At 47.3% G+C, this 16,194-nt stretch overlaps 1 protein-coding gene across 1 annotated transcript; it reads left to right on the top strand.

Moving 5' to 3' along the window:
* Nucleotides 1–6,653: 6,653 nt before the first annotated feature.
* On the top strand, nucleotides 6,654–11,298 carry LOC121057160 (myosin heavy chain, skeletal muscle, adult-like). Its single transcript, XM_040530933.1, has 6 exons — nucleotides 6,654–6,860; nucleotides 6,948–7,088; nucleotides 7,181–7,337; nucleotides 7,655–7,854; nucleotides 10,936–11,125; nucleotides 11,255–11,298. The coding sequence occupies exons 1-6, from the start codon at nucleotides 6,654–6,656 to the stop codon at nucleotides 11,296–11,298; spliced, it is 939 nt and encodes a 312-aa protein (XP_040386867.1).
* Nucleotides 11,299–16,194: the final 4,896 nt, after the last annotated feature.

Below are 16,194 nucleotides of genomic sequence, written 5' to 3'. Positions count from 1 at the left end.
TGTGGCCAGAGACAGAAGGAAAGGATTTTTCAAATGACTCTCTGGCCACTGCCAGAGAGATGCTGCTCTGAGTCCCTTTGGGCTGACCCAGAACAGCTTCCACATCCTGACACCACCAGCTGGCACACAGCAGTGATGAAGGTAGGTCCTCCTCTGGGCCAGCACCTGGCAAAGAGGCCTTGTCACAGAGAGTTGGAGCATTGGACCCTAATGAGGATCAGGGCCTGCAAACACCGAGCTGCTCCTAACTGCCTGTAGAGGCTCTCATCCTCTTGTTCTTCCTGGTCAGGTGGCCTATAGCAGACACACACTACAATATCACCTTTTCCTATCTTCTCTTTAATCCTTACCCATAAGTTCTCAGTTGGCGCCTCACCACGAAGAATGTCATGATACTTACACTGGGCAAGAAAATGTTGATAAGTTCAAAGTTATGTACGTAGGAAAAGCAACTCCATCTTATATAGTGATGGTTAGCGATCAGATATGTGGAGGTTCAATATTAACACTGCATATCATCAATCTCAAGAGAGAGAAAATGGAACTGGGAAATTATAGGGGAGAATGACAAAGCCAATGCTAAGTAAATAATGATTTTCATACAAAGAAAGATTAGATAGATTACCACTATTTGCCTTGTTATGTGGAGAGTGATTACTGACTGTTTCTATTATCAGAAGAACAATGGATGGACAGGGAAATAAGCACTATTAAAGTAAAGAAATAGTTTTCAAGAATCTCATTTAAACTAAAACTCCCATTGCTAGAGGGCAAGTAAAATTGGTCCTGAACTGATTAAATCAAAGGAAGAAAAATCTAGCAAAATCTCCTGACCACAGTCATCTGTCCTACCATGAATCAGTAAACTCAAGATTTCCAGGATGTCAGAAGATAAAAAAAGGAATGTTAGTTTATACTTATATCTATATCCAGAGGTGGGATCATGCTTAATGAACACTTAGTTTGGTTCAAAGTGGCTATTCTACCTCATACTATGCTGTATTATGTTATAACTGGAAGAAGTGAAGCATAGTAAAATTTAACAATCTGATTAAGATAAGCAGTGCAGCCAACAGAAAAATACACAGCTCATATCCAAGATCTGTCTCTGGAGAGTTCTACTGAACAAAAGGAGGACAGAACTCATCTGAGCATGAAGCGGGGTGGTAATAACAGAATCATAGAGTGGTTTGGATTGGAAGGGATCTTAAAGATCATCTATTTCCAAATTCCCTTTTGGGGTTTGGCATGGACATCTTCCACTAGATCAGATTGCACAAAGAGCCATCCAAAACTTAAACAGTAATATGGATGGGGCATCCAGAACTTCTGTAGGAAACCTGTTCCAGTGCTTCACAAAAGAAGTTATTACTTTAATATAGATGGAAAATAGAAAAGCTTGAGCTTTTACAGAATCATAGAATCATTAAGGTTGGAAGAGACCTTCACAATCATCTGGTCCAACCATCACCCTACTACCAATGTCACCCACTAAACCATGTCCCTAAGTACAACGTCCAATCTTTCTTTAAACACCCCCAGAGACGGTTATGCCACCATCTCCCTGGGCAACCCGTACCAATGCCTGAATACTCTTTTGGAGAAGAAATGTCTCCTAATTTCCAAACCTCCCCTGGCACAACTTGAGGCCATTTCTTCTTGTCCTGTCACTAGTTACCTACAAGAAGAGGCTGACTCCCAGCTCCCAACAACTTCATTTCAGGGAGTTGTAGAGAGCAATAACATCTCCCCTAAGCCGCCTCTCCTCCAGACTAGACAACCCCAATTCCCTCAGCCAATCCTCATAGGACTTGTGTTCCAGGCCCTTCACCAGCTTTGTAGCCCTTCTCCGGACACGTTCCAGAGCCACAATATCGTTCTTGTACTGAGGGGCCCAAAGCTGAACACAGTACTCGAGGTGTGGCCTCACCAGAACTGAGTACAGGGGAGCAATCACCTCCCTGGTCCTGCTGCTGCTGGCTACACTAATCCTGATACAAGCCAGGATGCCGTTGGCCTTCTTGGCCACCTGGGCACACTGCTGGCTGATGTTCAGGTGAGCACCGACCAACACCCCCAGACCCTTTTCTTCTGCACAGCTTTCGAGCCACTCTCCCCCCCAAGCCTGTAGCGTTGCATGGGGTTGTTGTGACCAAAGTGCAGGACCCGGACTTAGCTATGTTGAACCTCATCCCCTTGGCCTCTCTCCATCAATCCAACATGTCCAGGTCGCTCTGCAGGGCCTTCCTACCCTCTGGCTGATCGACACTTCGCCCCAACCTGGTATTGTCTGCAAACTTACTGAGGTTGCACTCAATTCCCTCATCCAAAACATCAATAAAGATGTTAAAGAGGAGGGGCCCCAACACTGACCCCTGGGGAACAGCACTGGTGACCAGTGGCCAGCTGGATTTCACTCCGTTCACCACCACTCTGTGGGCCTGGCTGTTCAGCCAGTTTTTAGCCCAGCAAAGAGTGTACCTGTCCAAGCCATGGGCTGCCAGCTTCTTTAGGAGAATACTGTGGGAGACTGTGTCAAAGGCTTTGCTGAAGTCTAGTTAGACTACATCAACAGCTTTTTCCTCATTTACCAGGTGGGTCACCCGGTCATAGAAGGAGATGAGACTGGTCAGGCAGGACTTCCCTTTCATGAACCCATGCTGGCTGGACGAGATCCCCAGGCTGTCCTGTACAAGCTGTGTGATTGCATTCAAGATGACCTGTCCCATCACCTTTCCTGGCACCGAGGTCAGGCTGACAGGCCTGTAGTTCCCTGGGTCCTCCTTACGACCCTCCTTATAGATGGGTGTCACATTAGCAAGTCTAAAGTCATCGGGGACCTCTCCATATGACCATGACTGCTGATAGATGATGGAGAGTGGCCCAGCAATCACATCTGCCAACTCCCTCAGCAGCACCCTCAGGTGGACCCCATCTGGCCCCATGGACTTGTGACAGTCCAGGTGGAGCAGCAGGTTTCTAACTGTTTCCACCTGAACTAGGGGGGGTGGGGGGTGGGGGTGCAGGGAGGAGGGTAGCTCTGCTCCTTGTCCCAGACTTCCGAGTCATGAGGAAGAATACCCCAAAGACAAGTGGTCTGGCTAGTAAAGACAGATGTAAAGAAGGCGTTAAGAACCTCAGCCTTTTCTTTATCCTCAGAAGTCATGTTCCTCCCTGCGTCCAGTAAAGAATGGAGATTCTCTTTGACCCTCCTCTTGCCATTAATATGTTTATAAAAACATTTTTTGTTATCCTTGACCATAGTGGCCAGGTTGAGCTCGTGCTGGGCTTTGGCCTTCCTGATTTTTTCTCTGCATATTCTGGCAATTTCCTTGTACTCTCCCTGAGTTGCCTGCCCCTTCTTCCGACAGACATGAACTCTCTTTTTCTCCTGGACACTCAGCAAATGTTCCCTGTTAAGCCGCACCAGTCTTCTTCCCCATCAGCTCATCTTACGGTACACAGGGACAGCCTGATCCTGTGCTTTTAAGACTTCCTTCCTGAGAAGCATCCAGCCTTCCTGGACCCCTCTGTCCTTGAGGACTGACTCCCAAGGGACCCTTCCTACCAGTGTCCTCAACAGTTCAAAGTCTGCCCTGAGGAAGCCCAAGGTAGCAGTTTTACTGATCCCCCTCCTGACTTCACCAAGAATAGAGAACTCTACCATGTCATGGTCACTCTGCCCAAGACAGCTCCCTACCACCACATCTCCCACCAGTCCTCTATTCGTGAACATCAGGTCTAGCGGGGCACCCCCTCTGGTAGGCTCACTAACCAGCTGAGTCAGGAAGCTGTCTTCCACACACTCCAGAAACCTTCTAGACTGCTTCCTCAGGGCTGTATTATATTTCCAGCCTATGTCTGGGAAGTTAAAATTGCCAATGAGGACAAGCACTGGTGACTGAGCTACTTCCGCCAGCTGCTTATAGAATGCCTCATCCGTCTCTTCATCCTGGTTTGGCAGTCTAGAACAGACCACCTGGTTGTCCAACCCTCTGATCCTTATCCACAAGGACTCTACCTTTTCACTCCCAACCCTGATCTCAACAGCACTGGAACACTCTCTAATATAGAGAGCCGTGCCACCGCCCCTCCTTAGCTGCCTGTCCCTTCTGAAGAGCTTGTAGCCATCCATTGCAGTACTCCAGTCATGGGAGTGGTCCCACCACATTTCAGTGATGGCGACAAGGTCCTAGTTTGTCTGCTGCACAATTGCTTTCAGCTCCTCCTGTTTGTTTGCATGCTGAGTTCATTGGTGTAGATGCACTTGAGTCACGCCATCACCCTCACCCTCAACCCTGGAACTGCTCCCCCAGGCTCATTCCTGTTGAGTCTTATTGCCCCTCCACCCCGCTTCATACCTAGTTTAAAGGCCTCTTGATGAGCCCTGCCAGTTCCCAGGCTACAGTCCATTTCCCTCTTTGGGACAGGCAGGACCTATCAGCAGCCATCAGGCCAGATGCTGAGTAAAACTCCCCGTGATCAAAAAAAACAAGTTCCTGCGATGGCACCAGCCTCTCAGCCATGTATTAATCAGCCGGGCCTTCCAGGTACACTCAGTATTCCTCCCTACCACTGAAGGGATAGAGGAAAACACCACCTGCACACCTACTCCATCCAGTAACTGCCCCAGTCCCTTGAAGTCAGTTTTGATAGCCTTCATTTCTTCTTAATAGCTGATCTAAATCAATCCTCTTTCAGTTTAAAGCCATTCCCCGTTGTCCTGTCACTACACTCCCTGACAAAGAGTCCCTCCCTAGCTTTCCTGTAGCCCCCTTTAGGCACTGGAAGGCCACTGTAAGGTCTCCCCAGAGCCTTCTCTTCTCCAGACTGAAAATCCCCAGATCTCTCAGCCTGTCTTCATAAGAGATGTGATCCAGCCCTCTCATCCTCCTCATGGCCCTCCTCTGGACTCGTTCTAATATGTCCATGTCCATCCGGCACTGGGGTCCCCAGAGCTGAACGCAGTGCTCCAGGTGGCGTCTTATGAGAGCAGAGCCGAGGGGGAGAATCACCTCCACCGACCACACTTCTTTTCATGCAGCCCAGGACGTGGTTGGTTTTCTGGGCTGCAAGCACACTTTGCTGGCTCACGTTGAGGTTCTCATCCATCAACACCCCCAAGTCCTTCTCCTCAGCGCTGCTGTCAATCCATTCTCTGTCCAGCCTGTGTTTGTGCTTGGGATTGCCCCAGCTCAGATGCAGGACCTTGCACTTGGCCTGGTTGAACCTCATGAGGTTCACACAGGCCCACCTCTCAAGCCTGTCAAGGTCCCTCTGGATGACATCCCTTCCCTCCCATGTCAGCTACACAACACAGCTTGCTTTTGTTGGCAAACATGCTCTCAGTACCACTGTCCATGTCACCAACAAAGACTTTAAATCATACTAGTCCCAGTGTCAACCCATGAGGAACACCACTCATCACTCGTCTCTACTTGGACATCAAGCTGTTGACGGCAACTCTTTGAGTGCAACCTTAAAGCCAATTCCTTTTCTACCAACTGGTCTATCCATCCAGCTATCCAGACAACTTTGACCTCTTCCAGGACCTACGTGGGAGTATCTCATGGGCTAGTTTGCTAGAAGGCAAGGGTGCTTGTGAGAGCTGGGCAACATTTAAACAGCATTTCTTCAAAGCTCAGGATCAGTGCATCCCTAAGAGGAGGAAATCGGGGAAGGGAGCAGGAGACCTGCGTGGATGAGCAAAGAGCTCATTGACAAGCTCAAAAGGAAGAAGAAGGTCTACAAAATGTGGAAAAAGGGCCTGTGTCATTGGGAAAGTATTGGAGTGTTGTCAGGGCCTGCAGGGATGCAACAAGAAAGGCTAAAGCCCTCCTGGAGATGAATCTGGCAAAGGAGATAAAGGGTAATAAGAAGGGTTTTTTTAAGGATGTAAACAGTAAAAGGAAGACTAGGGATAATGTGGGTCCCATGCTGAATAAGGGGGGTGTCCTGGTAACAGGGGACTCTGAGAAGGCGGAGATACTGAATGCCTTCTTTGCTTCAGTCTTTGCTTCAGACACTTCCCCCCGGGACTCCTGGACCCTGGAGGGAGGAGAAAGAGTCTGGAAGGTCTAGTAATAATCTGGAAGATCATCTCAGCAGGTTTGCAGATAGCATAAAACTGGGAGGAGTAGTGGATACACTGAAGGGTCATGATGCCATCCAGAGGGACCTTGGAGAGATGGACAAGCCGGAGAAAATGGCTTACTGGAAGCTCATGAAGTTCAACAAGGAAATGTGCCAGATTCTGACCTGGGGAGGGACAATTCCAGGCACCAAGACATGCAGGGAGTACATAGCCAGAAAGCAGCTTTGCAGAAAACAACCTTGGGGCCTTGGTGGGCACCAAGTTGAACACGAGTCTTAAAGCACCAAATCTGCAGTTATGAAAGGTGATTGAATGTTGCTCTCCTAGAAGTCTGAAGGCTGAGACTACATCAATTATAACCTCTTGTTTTCCAAATCAAGATAAATATTAGGGTCTTCAGTTAGGTTATGTTACATATTCCAATTGTTACAGTATGAAGAGAAACCAAGGCACAGGATTTACAAGTTTTTCCAATCTTACAGGAGATGTAAATATTCAGTGCCATATTATTTCTCCCCATTAGAGCCTTCTGCTGAGGTGTTTTCAGTGAAGTATGGACATGGCTTCTCCAGATGCTGAGATGGTTACCTTTGGGAAGGTGGCTCCCTACCTCCAAAAGTCAGAAAAGGAGAGAATCGAGGCCCAGAACAAGCCTTTCAATGCCAAGACATCAGTCTTTGTGGTGCATGATAAAGAATCCTATGTGAAAAGCACAGTCCAGAGCAAAGAAGCAGGAAAGGTCACTGTCAAGACTGAAGCAGGAGAAGTGAGTAAAAGGAAAGATTAACAAACTGCATTTAATTCCACCCTGGGCTCTTAGTTGACATGCATGGATCTCTCTTTGCATTGGCAGACTCTGACTGTGAAGATAGATCAAATCTCCATGAGCCCTCCCAAGTATGACAAAATCGAGGACATGGCCATGATGACCCACCTCCATGAACCCACTGTGCTGTACAACCTCAAAGAGCGTTATGCAGCCTGGATGATCTACGTAAGTACCAGCAGCTGTCTTCCTTTGGGTAGCTGGAAGGCCTGCTGTGCCAGGCTGAGCAGAAGCCAACGTGCTGTCTCCCTTCCTTGCAGACCTACTCGGGTCTCTTCTGTGTCACCGTCAACCCCTACAAGTGGCTGCCGGTGTACAACCCGGAGGTGGTGTTGGCCTACCGAGGCAAAAAGCACCAGGAGGCCCCTCCACACATCTTCTCCATCTCTGACAACAACTATCAGTTCATGCTGACTGGTGAGTGACTTCAGCTCTCTTAGAGTGATTGTTCCATGAAGTTCTCTGAAGGGAGAATTCTCTTCAGCATGTGCCAGCAATGTTCTCTTTCCACAAAGAAGGCTAAAGGTATCCTGGGCTCCATTAGGCAAAGCATTACCAGCAGGTTGTGGGAGGTGATCTTTCTCCTCTACTCAGCACTGGTGATGCCATTCCTGGAGTACTGTGGGCAGTCCTGGGCTCCCCATTACAAGAGAGACATGGACATACTGGAGAGAGTCCCTTGAAGGGCCATGAAGATGTTGAACGAACTGGAGTACCTCTCTTATGTGGAATAGCTGAGAGAGCTGGGACTGTTCAGTGTGGAGAAGTCAGGGATGATCTTATAAATGTCTACAAATACCTGAAGGGAGAATGCAAAAAGGGCAGAGCCAAGCTCTTTTCAGTGGTGCCCAGGGACAGGAAAGGAGACAATGGCCACAAGCTGAAACACATGAGGTTCCATCTGAACATCAGGAAGTACTTTTTCATTGTGCAGGTGACAGTACTGACAGAGGTGTCTGGAGGTGGGGTCTCCCTCCTTGGAGATATTCAAAAGCAGTCTAGACATGGTCTTGGGCAACCTATTCTAGATGGCTCTGTTTGAGCAGCAGGGGATTGGACAAGATAACCTCCAGAGGTCTCTTCCAACCTTAACCATTCTGTGATTCTATGACTCTCTGAAGTGATAGTCCAGCTATATATATGCAAACTTTTTCTGTTTCACTGTCTCACTTCTGCTGCCAAAGGAGGAAATGATTCCATCTCCCAGTGCAAAAGCAACCATGCACTCTAAATAAAATAACAACTTTATCAAATAAAGAGAGGAAAACTTTTACAGTCTTGCACAAAACGATCTCTTTCTTACTATAGAGAGGTACAAATGTTGTTTCACTTGCTTGGCAATAAGTGAGAACTGAGATGATGAAACAGAAGAAAAGAGTGAACATGATCATGGTCAACATGTGTGGGACTTGATGCTCTACCTGGATGCATATAAGTCTATGTAGCCCCATGGGATTCATCCCAAGGAACACAAAAAGCTTTCTGATGTCATCACAAGACCCGGACCTGGACCCTGGAGGGAGGAGAAAGAGTCTGGGAAATGGAGAACTCTCCTCTGTTTGAGGAGGGAATGGTTTGGGAGCATCTGAGTGGGATCAATGCACACAAATCCATGGGCCCTGATGGGATACATCCACGTGTGCTGAGGGAGCTGCAAGAGGTGATCACTGAACCACTCTCTTATCATCTTTGACAGGTCTTGGAGAACAGGAGAGGTGCCTGAAGACTGGAGATAACCAATGTCACTCCGGTCTTCAAAAAGGGCAAGAATGAGGATCTGGGAAACTACAGGCCAGTCAGTCTCACCTCTGTCCCTGGAAAGGTGTTGGAACAGCTTGTTCTGGATGCCATCTGCAAGCAATTGGAAGAGAAGAAGGTTATGAGGAGTAGTCAGCATGGATTCACCAAGGTTAAATCATGCTCGACCAGCCTCGTTGCCTTCCACAATGACATCACCAGCTGGGTAGATGGAGGGAGATAAGTGGATGTCATCTACCTTGACTTCAGCAAGGCTTTTGATACTGTCTCCCACGACATCCTGATAACAAAGCTGAGAAAGTGTGGGATAGATGAATGGACAGTAAGGTGGGTTGAGAACTGGCTGATTGGCTGAGCTCAGAGGGTGGTGATCGGCAGCGCAGAGTCTGGTTGGAGACCTGTGACAAGCGGTGTTCCCCAGGGGTCGGTGCTGGGTCCGGTCTTGTTCAACATCTTCGTCGATGACCTTGATGAGGGAATCCTAAGCAAGTACGACAATGATATAGCAAAAGCAAGTGGAGAGTCCTGCACCTGGGAAGGCATGTATCTGTACAGGCTGGGGGAGGAGCTCTGCTGGAGAAGATCTCTGCGGAGAAGGACCTGGGGGTCCTGGTGGACAGCAGGTTGGCCATGAGCCAGCAGTGTGCCCTTGTGGCCATGAAGGTCAATGGGATCCTGGCGTGTATTAAAAGGAGTGTGGCCAGCAGGTCAAGGGAGGTGATCCTCCCCCTCTACTCTGCCCTGGTAAGGCCTCACCTGGAGTACTGTATCCAGTTCTGGGCTCCCCAGTACAAAAAAGACAGGGATCTCCTGGAAAGAGTCCAGCAGAGAGCCACAAAGATGATATGGGGCCTGGAGCATCTTCCCTGTGAGGTATGGCTGAGAGACCTGAGTCTGTTCAGCCTTGAAAAGAAGACTGAGAGGGGATATTGTAGATGTTTACAAATATCTCAAGTGTGGGAGACAGAGGGATGTGGCCAACCTGTTTTCACTGTTTTGTGGGGACAGCACAAGGGGCAATGGCCACAAAATGGAGCACAGGAAGTTCCGCACTGATATGAGAAAGAACTTCTTCACAGTGGGGGTGACGGAGCACTGGAACAGGCTGCTCAGGGAGGTTGTGGAGTCTCTTTCTCTGGAGATATTCAAGACCCATCTGGACGCCTACCTGTTCAATTTGCTGTAGGGAACCTGCTTTGGCAGGGGGGTTGGACCCGGTGATTTCTGGAGGTCCCTTTCAACCCCTACAATTCTGTGATTCTGTGATTCTGTGATTTCTTGTGGGATGGTGTCAAATGCTTTGCATAATTCCAGGTATATGACATCAGTTGCTCTTCCCTTATCCATCAATGCTGTAATCCCATCAGAGAAGACCACCAAATTTTTCAGGCATGATTTGTCCTTAGTGAAGTGGTTTTGGCTCCCCAGTCACCTCTGTTTTCCTCATGCCTTAGCATAGTTTCTGGAGAACTATGATCCTCCTTGATCATGATCTCTGTGCCAGGCACAAAAGTGAGACTGCCTGGCCTGTAGTTTCCCAGGTCTTCCTCTTTTCCCTCTTTAAAAACAGGGTTATGTTTTCCCTTTTCCGGTCACTGGGAACTTCACCTCACTGCCATGACTTCTCAAATATGATGATAGTGGCTGATTAACTTTATCTTCCAGTTCCCTCAGATTTATCTCATGAGGTCCCATGAAATTGTGCACATTCTGGTTCCTTAGATGGTCTCAAACCTAATATTTTCTTGCAGTGAGTGATACCTCATTCTCTCAGTTTTCGCCTTTAGATTCTGTGAGTTAGGTGGTGTGGGTAGTGAAGACTGAGGCAAAAAAGTAGTTGAGTACCTCAGTCTTCTCCATATTCTGGGTAGCCAGGTCTCCTTCAGCAGAGGGCTCACATTTTCCCTAGTCTTTCTTTTATCATTGGCATGCTTATTAGAAGCCTTTCTTGTTGCTCTTGATGTCCCTGCCCAGACTTTCTATCAGGACTTAAGCTTTCCTAACAGGATCCCTTGCTGCTCAGACAATGTTGCTGTATCTCTCCCAGGTTATCTGCCCTTGCTTCCATCCTCTAGAGGCTTTCCTTTTGTGTTTGACTTTGTCCAGGACAAAAGCTCATGGATGAGCTCCTTACTCATCCATGCAGGCCTCCTGGCATTTTTGCCTGAGTTCCTCTTGTTGGGATGCATTGATCTTGAGCTTGGAGGAGCCGATCCCTGAATATTAAACAGATTTCTTGGGCCCCTTTCCCCTCCAGGACTTTTTCCCATGGTACTCTACCAAGCAGAACCCTAAAGAAATCAAAGTCTGCTCTCCTGAAGTCCAGGGCTATGAGCTTGCTATGTGGCCTCCTCGCTGCCCTAAGGATCCTGAACTTTACCGTCTCTTGGTCACTGCAGACAAGGCTGCCCTTGAACTTCAAATTCCTCACAAGCCCTTCCTTGTTGGTAAGAACAAGGTTCAGCATAGCAGCTCTCCTCATTGATTCCTCTATCACTTGGAGAATTAATTTAACATCAATGCATTTCAGGAACCTTCTGGATTGCTTATGCCCTGCTGTGTCGTCTGTCCAACAGATATCGAGGTGGTTGAAGTCCCTCATGAAGACCAAGCCTTCTGAACATAAGGCTGCTGCTGTCTGTCTATAGAGGACCTCATCCTCTTGGTTTTCCGGTCAGGTGACCTGTAACAGAACCCCCACTATAATGTCACCAGCCCCTGCCCTCCCTTTAATCCTAACCCTTAAACTCTCAGTTATCTCCTCATCTTAAGTGAAATCTTCCATGGTAAAAATTAGATATAGGGGATAAAACTCCCTCCCTCCCCACCCCCCCCCCCCCCCCCCCAATTTTACTGAATTATTGCCTGTGAAAAACACTGATATTGGAGAATGAGTAGACAGAGGAAGCTGCTGCAGCCATTTCTCACGTACCTGACACATGATGATACTGGTTCCCTAAGGAAATCTGTTGCCACACAGGAGACCTCCCTCCTGTTGTATTAGATAGGGAACAGGCAAGTTCACGCTTGACCAACCTGATAGGTTTCTACAGTGAAATAACCAGCCTGATGGATGAGGGAAGAGCAGTGGATATTGTCTACCTGGAATTCAGTGAGGGCTTCTACCCTGTCCCCCATAAGATCCTTGTAGATTAGTTGTTGATTTATGGCCTGGGTGGGCAGACATTGAGATGAACCAAAACTGGTTGAATGGCATGGCCCAGAGGGTAGTGGCACAAAGCCTAGTTGGAGGCCAGTAACTAGCAGTGTACCTCAGGAGTAAATAACGGGTCCAGATATGTTTAACATCTAGTAATAATCTGGAAGATCATCTCAGCAGGTTTGCAGATAGCGTAAAACTGGGAGGAGTAGTGTAGTCTATGTAGCCCCATGGGATTCATCCCAAGGAACACAAAAGCTTTCTGATGTCATCACAAGACTTCTCAATTATTTTTCAACCACCTTGGGAATCTGGGGAGGTCCCAGTCAACTGGAAACTGGCAAAGGTGTTCCAATTTTCAAGAAGGGCAAGAAAGAAGACCTCAGTAGTTACAGGCCTGTCTGTCTCACTTCAGTACCTGATAAAATTATGGAGAAGACTATACTGGGAGTTACTGAAAAACACCTGAAAGACAGTGCAGCAATAGGTCATAGCCTACACAGGTGGAAAGTCCTGCTTAATGAACTTAATTTCTATTTATGACAAGATCACCCACCTATCTGACCAAGGGAAGCCAGTTGATATAATCTTTTGGATTTCAGCAAAGCTTTTGATACTGTTTCTCACAGTATCCTTCTGGACATCATGTCCATTATACAGCTAGACAAATACATAATACAATGGGTCAGGCTCAAAGGGTTATAGTAGATGAGGTTACATCAGGCTGCCAGCCAGTCACTAGTGGCATTCTACAGGATTCCATTTTAGAGCCAGTTCTCTTTAATGTTTTCATAAATTACATGGATGAAGGACATCAGTGAATACTAAGTAAATTTGCTGATGACACTGGGAGAAGGTGTTGACTCTTTTGAGAGTAGAGAAGCCTTTCAGAGAGGTCTTGACACCCAAGAGGGCTGGGCAGTCACCAGCAAGATGAAGCTTACTAAGAGAAGGTGCCAGATTTTGCACCTGGGAATGGGGCAACCCTGGATATATGTACAGAATGGGAGATGAAAGGCTGGAGAGCAGCTCTGCAGAAAGGGTTCTGGGGGTTCTGGTCGATGGCAAGTGGAATATAAGTCAACCATGTGCCCTGGAAGCCAAAAGGGCCAGTTGTATCCTAGTGTGCATCAGACACAGCATTGCTATCTGGTCGAGGGAAGGGATTGTCCCACTATACTCTGCACTGGTGCAGCTTCAACTCGAGTTCCACGTACAGTTTTGGGCACCACAATATAATGAGGATTTAAAACTATTAGAGAGTGGGCTAAAAGATGGTCAAGGGTCTAGAGGGTAAGATGTATGAGGAGCAGCTGACGTCACTTGTTCAGCCTAGAGAAGAGGAGACTGAAGGGAGGCCTCATCGTGGACTACAGCTTCCTCACAAAGGGGAGCAGAGGGGAGGCACTGATTGCTTTTCTCTGGTGACCAGCAATAGCACCTGAGGGAAGAGCATGGAGCTGTATCAGGGGCAGTTCAGGTTGGATGTTACGAAAAGGTTCTTCACCAAGAGAGTGGTCAGACACTGAAACAGGTTCCCGATGGCAGTGGTCACAGCACCGAGCCTGACAAACTTCAAGAAGTTTTTGAAAAATGTTCTCAGATATATGGTTTGATTTTTGGGTTGTCCTGTGTGGAGCCAGGAGTTGGACTCGATGATCCTAGTGGGTTTCTTCCAACTCAAGACAGTCTATGATTCTATGATTCTATGATTCTATGAACGGCATCCATATTTCTTTGAAGAAAAACTATTCCATCTTACATTCATCCCAAGATTACCTCCCAAGAAGGCTTCAGACTGCACAGCAATGGCATGGCAAATCCAGAGGAGAAACATTGTAATACCATAAATGGTGTAGGGTAGGCATCCTTGAGTGTATGGGTATAAATAGAATCATCATTTTAAATTAACTTCTAACATCTAAAACAAATGTATAAATCTCTGAGTTGTTATACTTGGCCCAGATCATATTCCCTGTGCAGCTGGTGGAACCAAATGCTTCACTTACTCCTCAGAGATGTCTAATCTCCCCCCTCAAATTTTACAATGTCAGCGAAAAATTAGATTCTTTCTTCTGAAACCTGACCCCAGGGAACAGTGATATCAATAAGCATAAAAATAGGCACTTCAGCTGGGGTCCTCAGAGGCATGTTTGTATTGGAATTGCTGAGCTGAGAGATTTTTATGACAAATCAGGCTCCATCAGGTTCCCCCAGTATAGGCAAGTACATTTTGAGGAGATCCTCATACATTTAATGTGCAGTAGGGAGGCTAGCAACTTTTTCATCTACTCCAACATACACATGAATCTGAATGAGAGATATTTTCCAGCACCCTTGAATGGGTCCCTTCCACTGGAAAGAACATTCAATGTCATCTGGCACAAGCATCTGAAATGTCCTTCAGCACTTGAAAATGCCTAGTCAGCCTCAGGCCCTTCAAGCCTGAGAAGAGACAGCCACGGGGTAAGATGAGGTCTGTAAAATCAGGAGAGGACAAGGAGAGAGGATAGGGAGTGGTTGGATCACTGAATCATGCTATGCAAGAAGTAAATCAAGCGAAATTAATAGGTGGCCAAAGGCAGAAGGAAGGGGTTTTCAAGCAGCTTGTGGTTAATCTGCACAGCTCCTTGTGGTGGTTTTACCTTGCTGAGCAGCTGAACTCCACAGTTGCTCTTTCATTTCCCCCTTACAAGAAGAGGGGAAGAAGAAACTATGCTAGAAAGAAAAAAAAACTTGCCCACCCCCAGCCTGCTGGCTCCGGGGGTTTCCATGCTGCAGCCCACGGAGGAGACCACGGTGGAGCAGGTGGAACTGCACTGATGGAGGCTGTGGCCTGTAGATGACCCCCATCGGAGCAGATTCTGGGCCGGAGCTGTAGCCCGTGGACAGGAGCCCATGCAGGAGCAGGTGACCTGGCAGGAGCTGCTGCCCGTGGGGGACCCAGATTGGAGCAGTGTGCTCCTGATGGATGGACCCCGTGGTATAGACCCATATCTGGAGCATCTTGAAGAGCTGCTGTCTGCTGGCCACACCACATCAGTTCAGCAAGGACTGTATCCCGTGGGAGGGACCCGACGTTGGAGTAGGGGAAGAGAGTGACCAGAAGGAGCATCGAAGACAAAGTGTTATAGACTGACCACAACCCCCACTCCCCCATTCCCCTGCACCGCTCAGGGGGAGGAGGTGGGAGAGGGTGGATGGGGGGAAGGCATTTTTGGTTTCTTCCCTTTGTTTCTCACTTCTCTAGCTTGTTACTAATAGGCAATAATCTCAGTCTCCCTGCTCTGAGTCTGTTTTGCCCATTACAATAATTGTTGAGCGATCTCCCCATCCTTATCTCAACCCTTGAGCCCTTTGCATCGTATTTTCTCCCCTTCACCCTTTGAGGAGGGAGAGAGAAAGAGAGGCTGTGGTGGAGCTCGGCTGCCCACCCGAGTAAAATCACCACACTTCCACAGGGCAGGCCAGCAGGCCACTTTTCTTTTTTTTTTTTTTTTCCTTGCTACAAAGTAGGTCTGATATGGCTAATGTATCTAATTTATTTGGCTGTTCTAAACCTATTTCCAGAACAGAATAATGTTTTCAAGCATGTGTTGTGCAGTATTTAATGGAAGAAAGTTAAAACAACAAATGAATGTTAAGTACATGGGGCTGAAGAGGCATCACATCCACCAGAATTTACTACCATTTTTTTTTATTCTGCCCAAGAAAACATATAAGGCCTCATCCTAAAACCTTTAGGCAAATGATTTAGTGCACAATCTCTAAAGGGAGGTTTTATACAGTCTATATCTAATGGGAGCTCTCCATGGCCTGTGTCTAGAGGGAGAGAGAGAAAGATGAAGAGATAGTATGGAAGATGGTCTGGAGAGATCTCATGTCAAGTTTGAAGGGGCTGCCTAGAAGAGACACCTTGGAAAGATAACCAATCAACACTGCAGCTACTTTCTCACATACAGTAGCTTTCTCCTCCACTCCAATCCCAGTGCCTGTTTCTGTACAGACTACTAATTAGTACCAGCTGCTGCTGTGTTTCTCCTTATTTTCTTTCTCTCACTCCTGTTACTGCCCTTTTATCCTGAAGTGTCTGGGCAAATGCATAGCATGAATAGACACTGTTTCTGAGGGCATCTGTTCCTTTAACACATTTGCCAATCTTTTGACTGACGTTCTTCAAATCTTTTTATGTCTCCTGCTGTACCCAAAAGCAGTGGAAATTTTTGGATAAAAATATTAAATGAGCAGTTCTTCTGTCCTCAGCTGCACCCTCCAGAAGTCTTTTCCTCATCCTGGTTATGAAAGAACATCACCAGCCCATTTCAAAGTCCAAGCCAGCACTAGAGAAGGCACAAT

The sequence above is a fragment of the Cygnus olor genome, chromosome 18 (genome assembly GCF_009769625.2).
Source record: "Cygnus olor isolate bCygOlo1 chromosome 18, bCygOlo1.pri.v2, whole genome shotgun sequence".
NCBI lineage: Eukaryota > Metazoa > Chordata > Aves > Anseriformes > Anatidae > Cygnus > Cygnus olor.
This window is presented reverse-complemented; position numbering and strand designations above follow the sequence as displayed.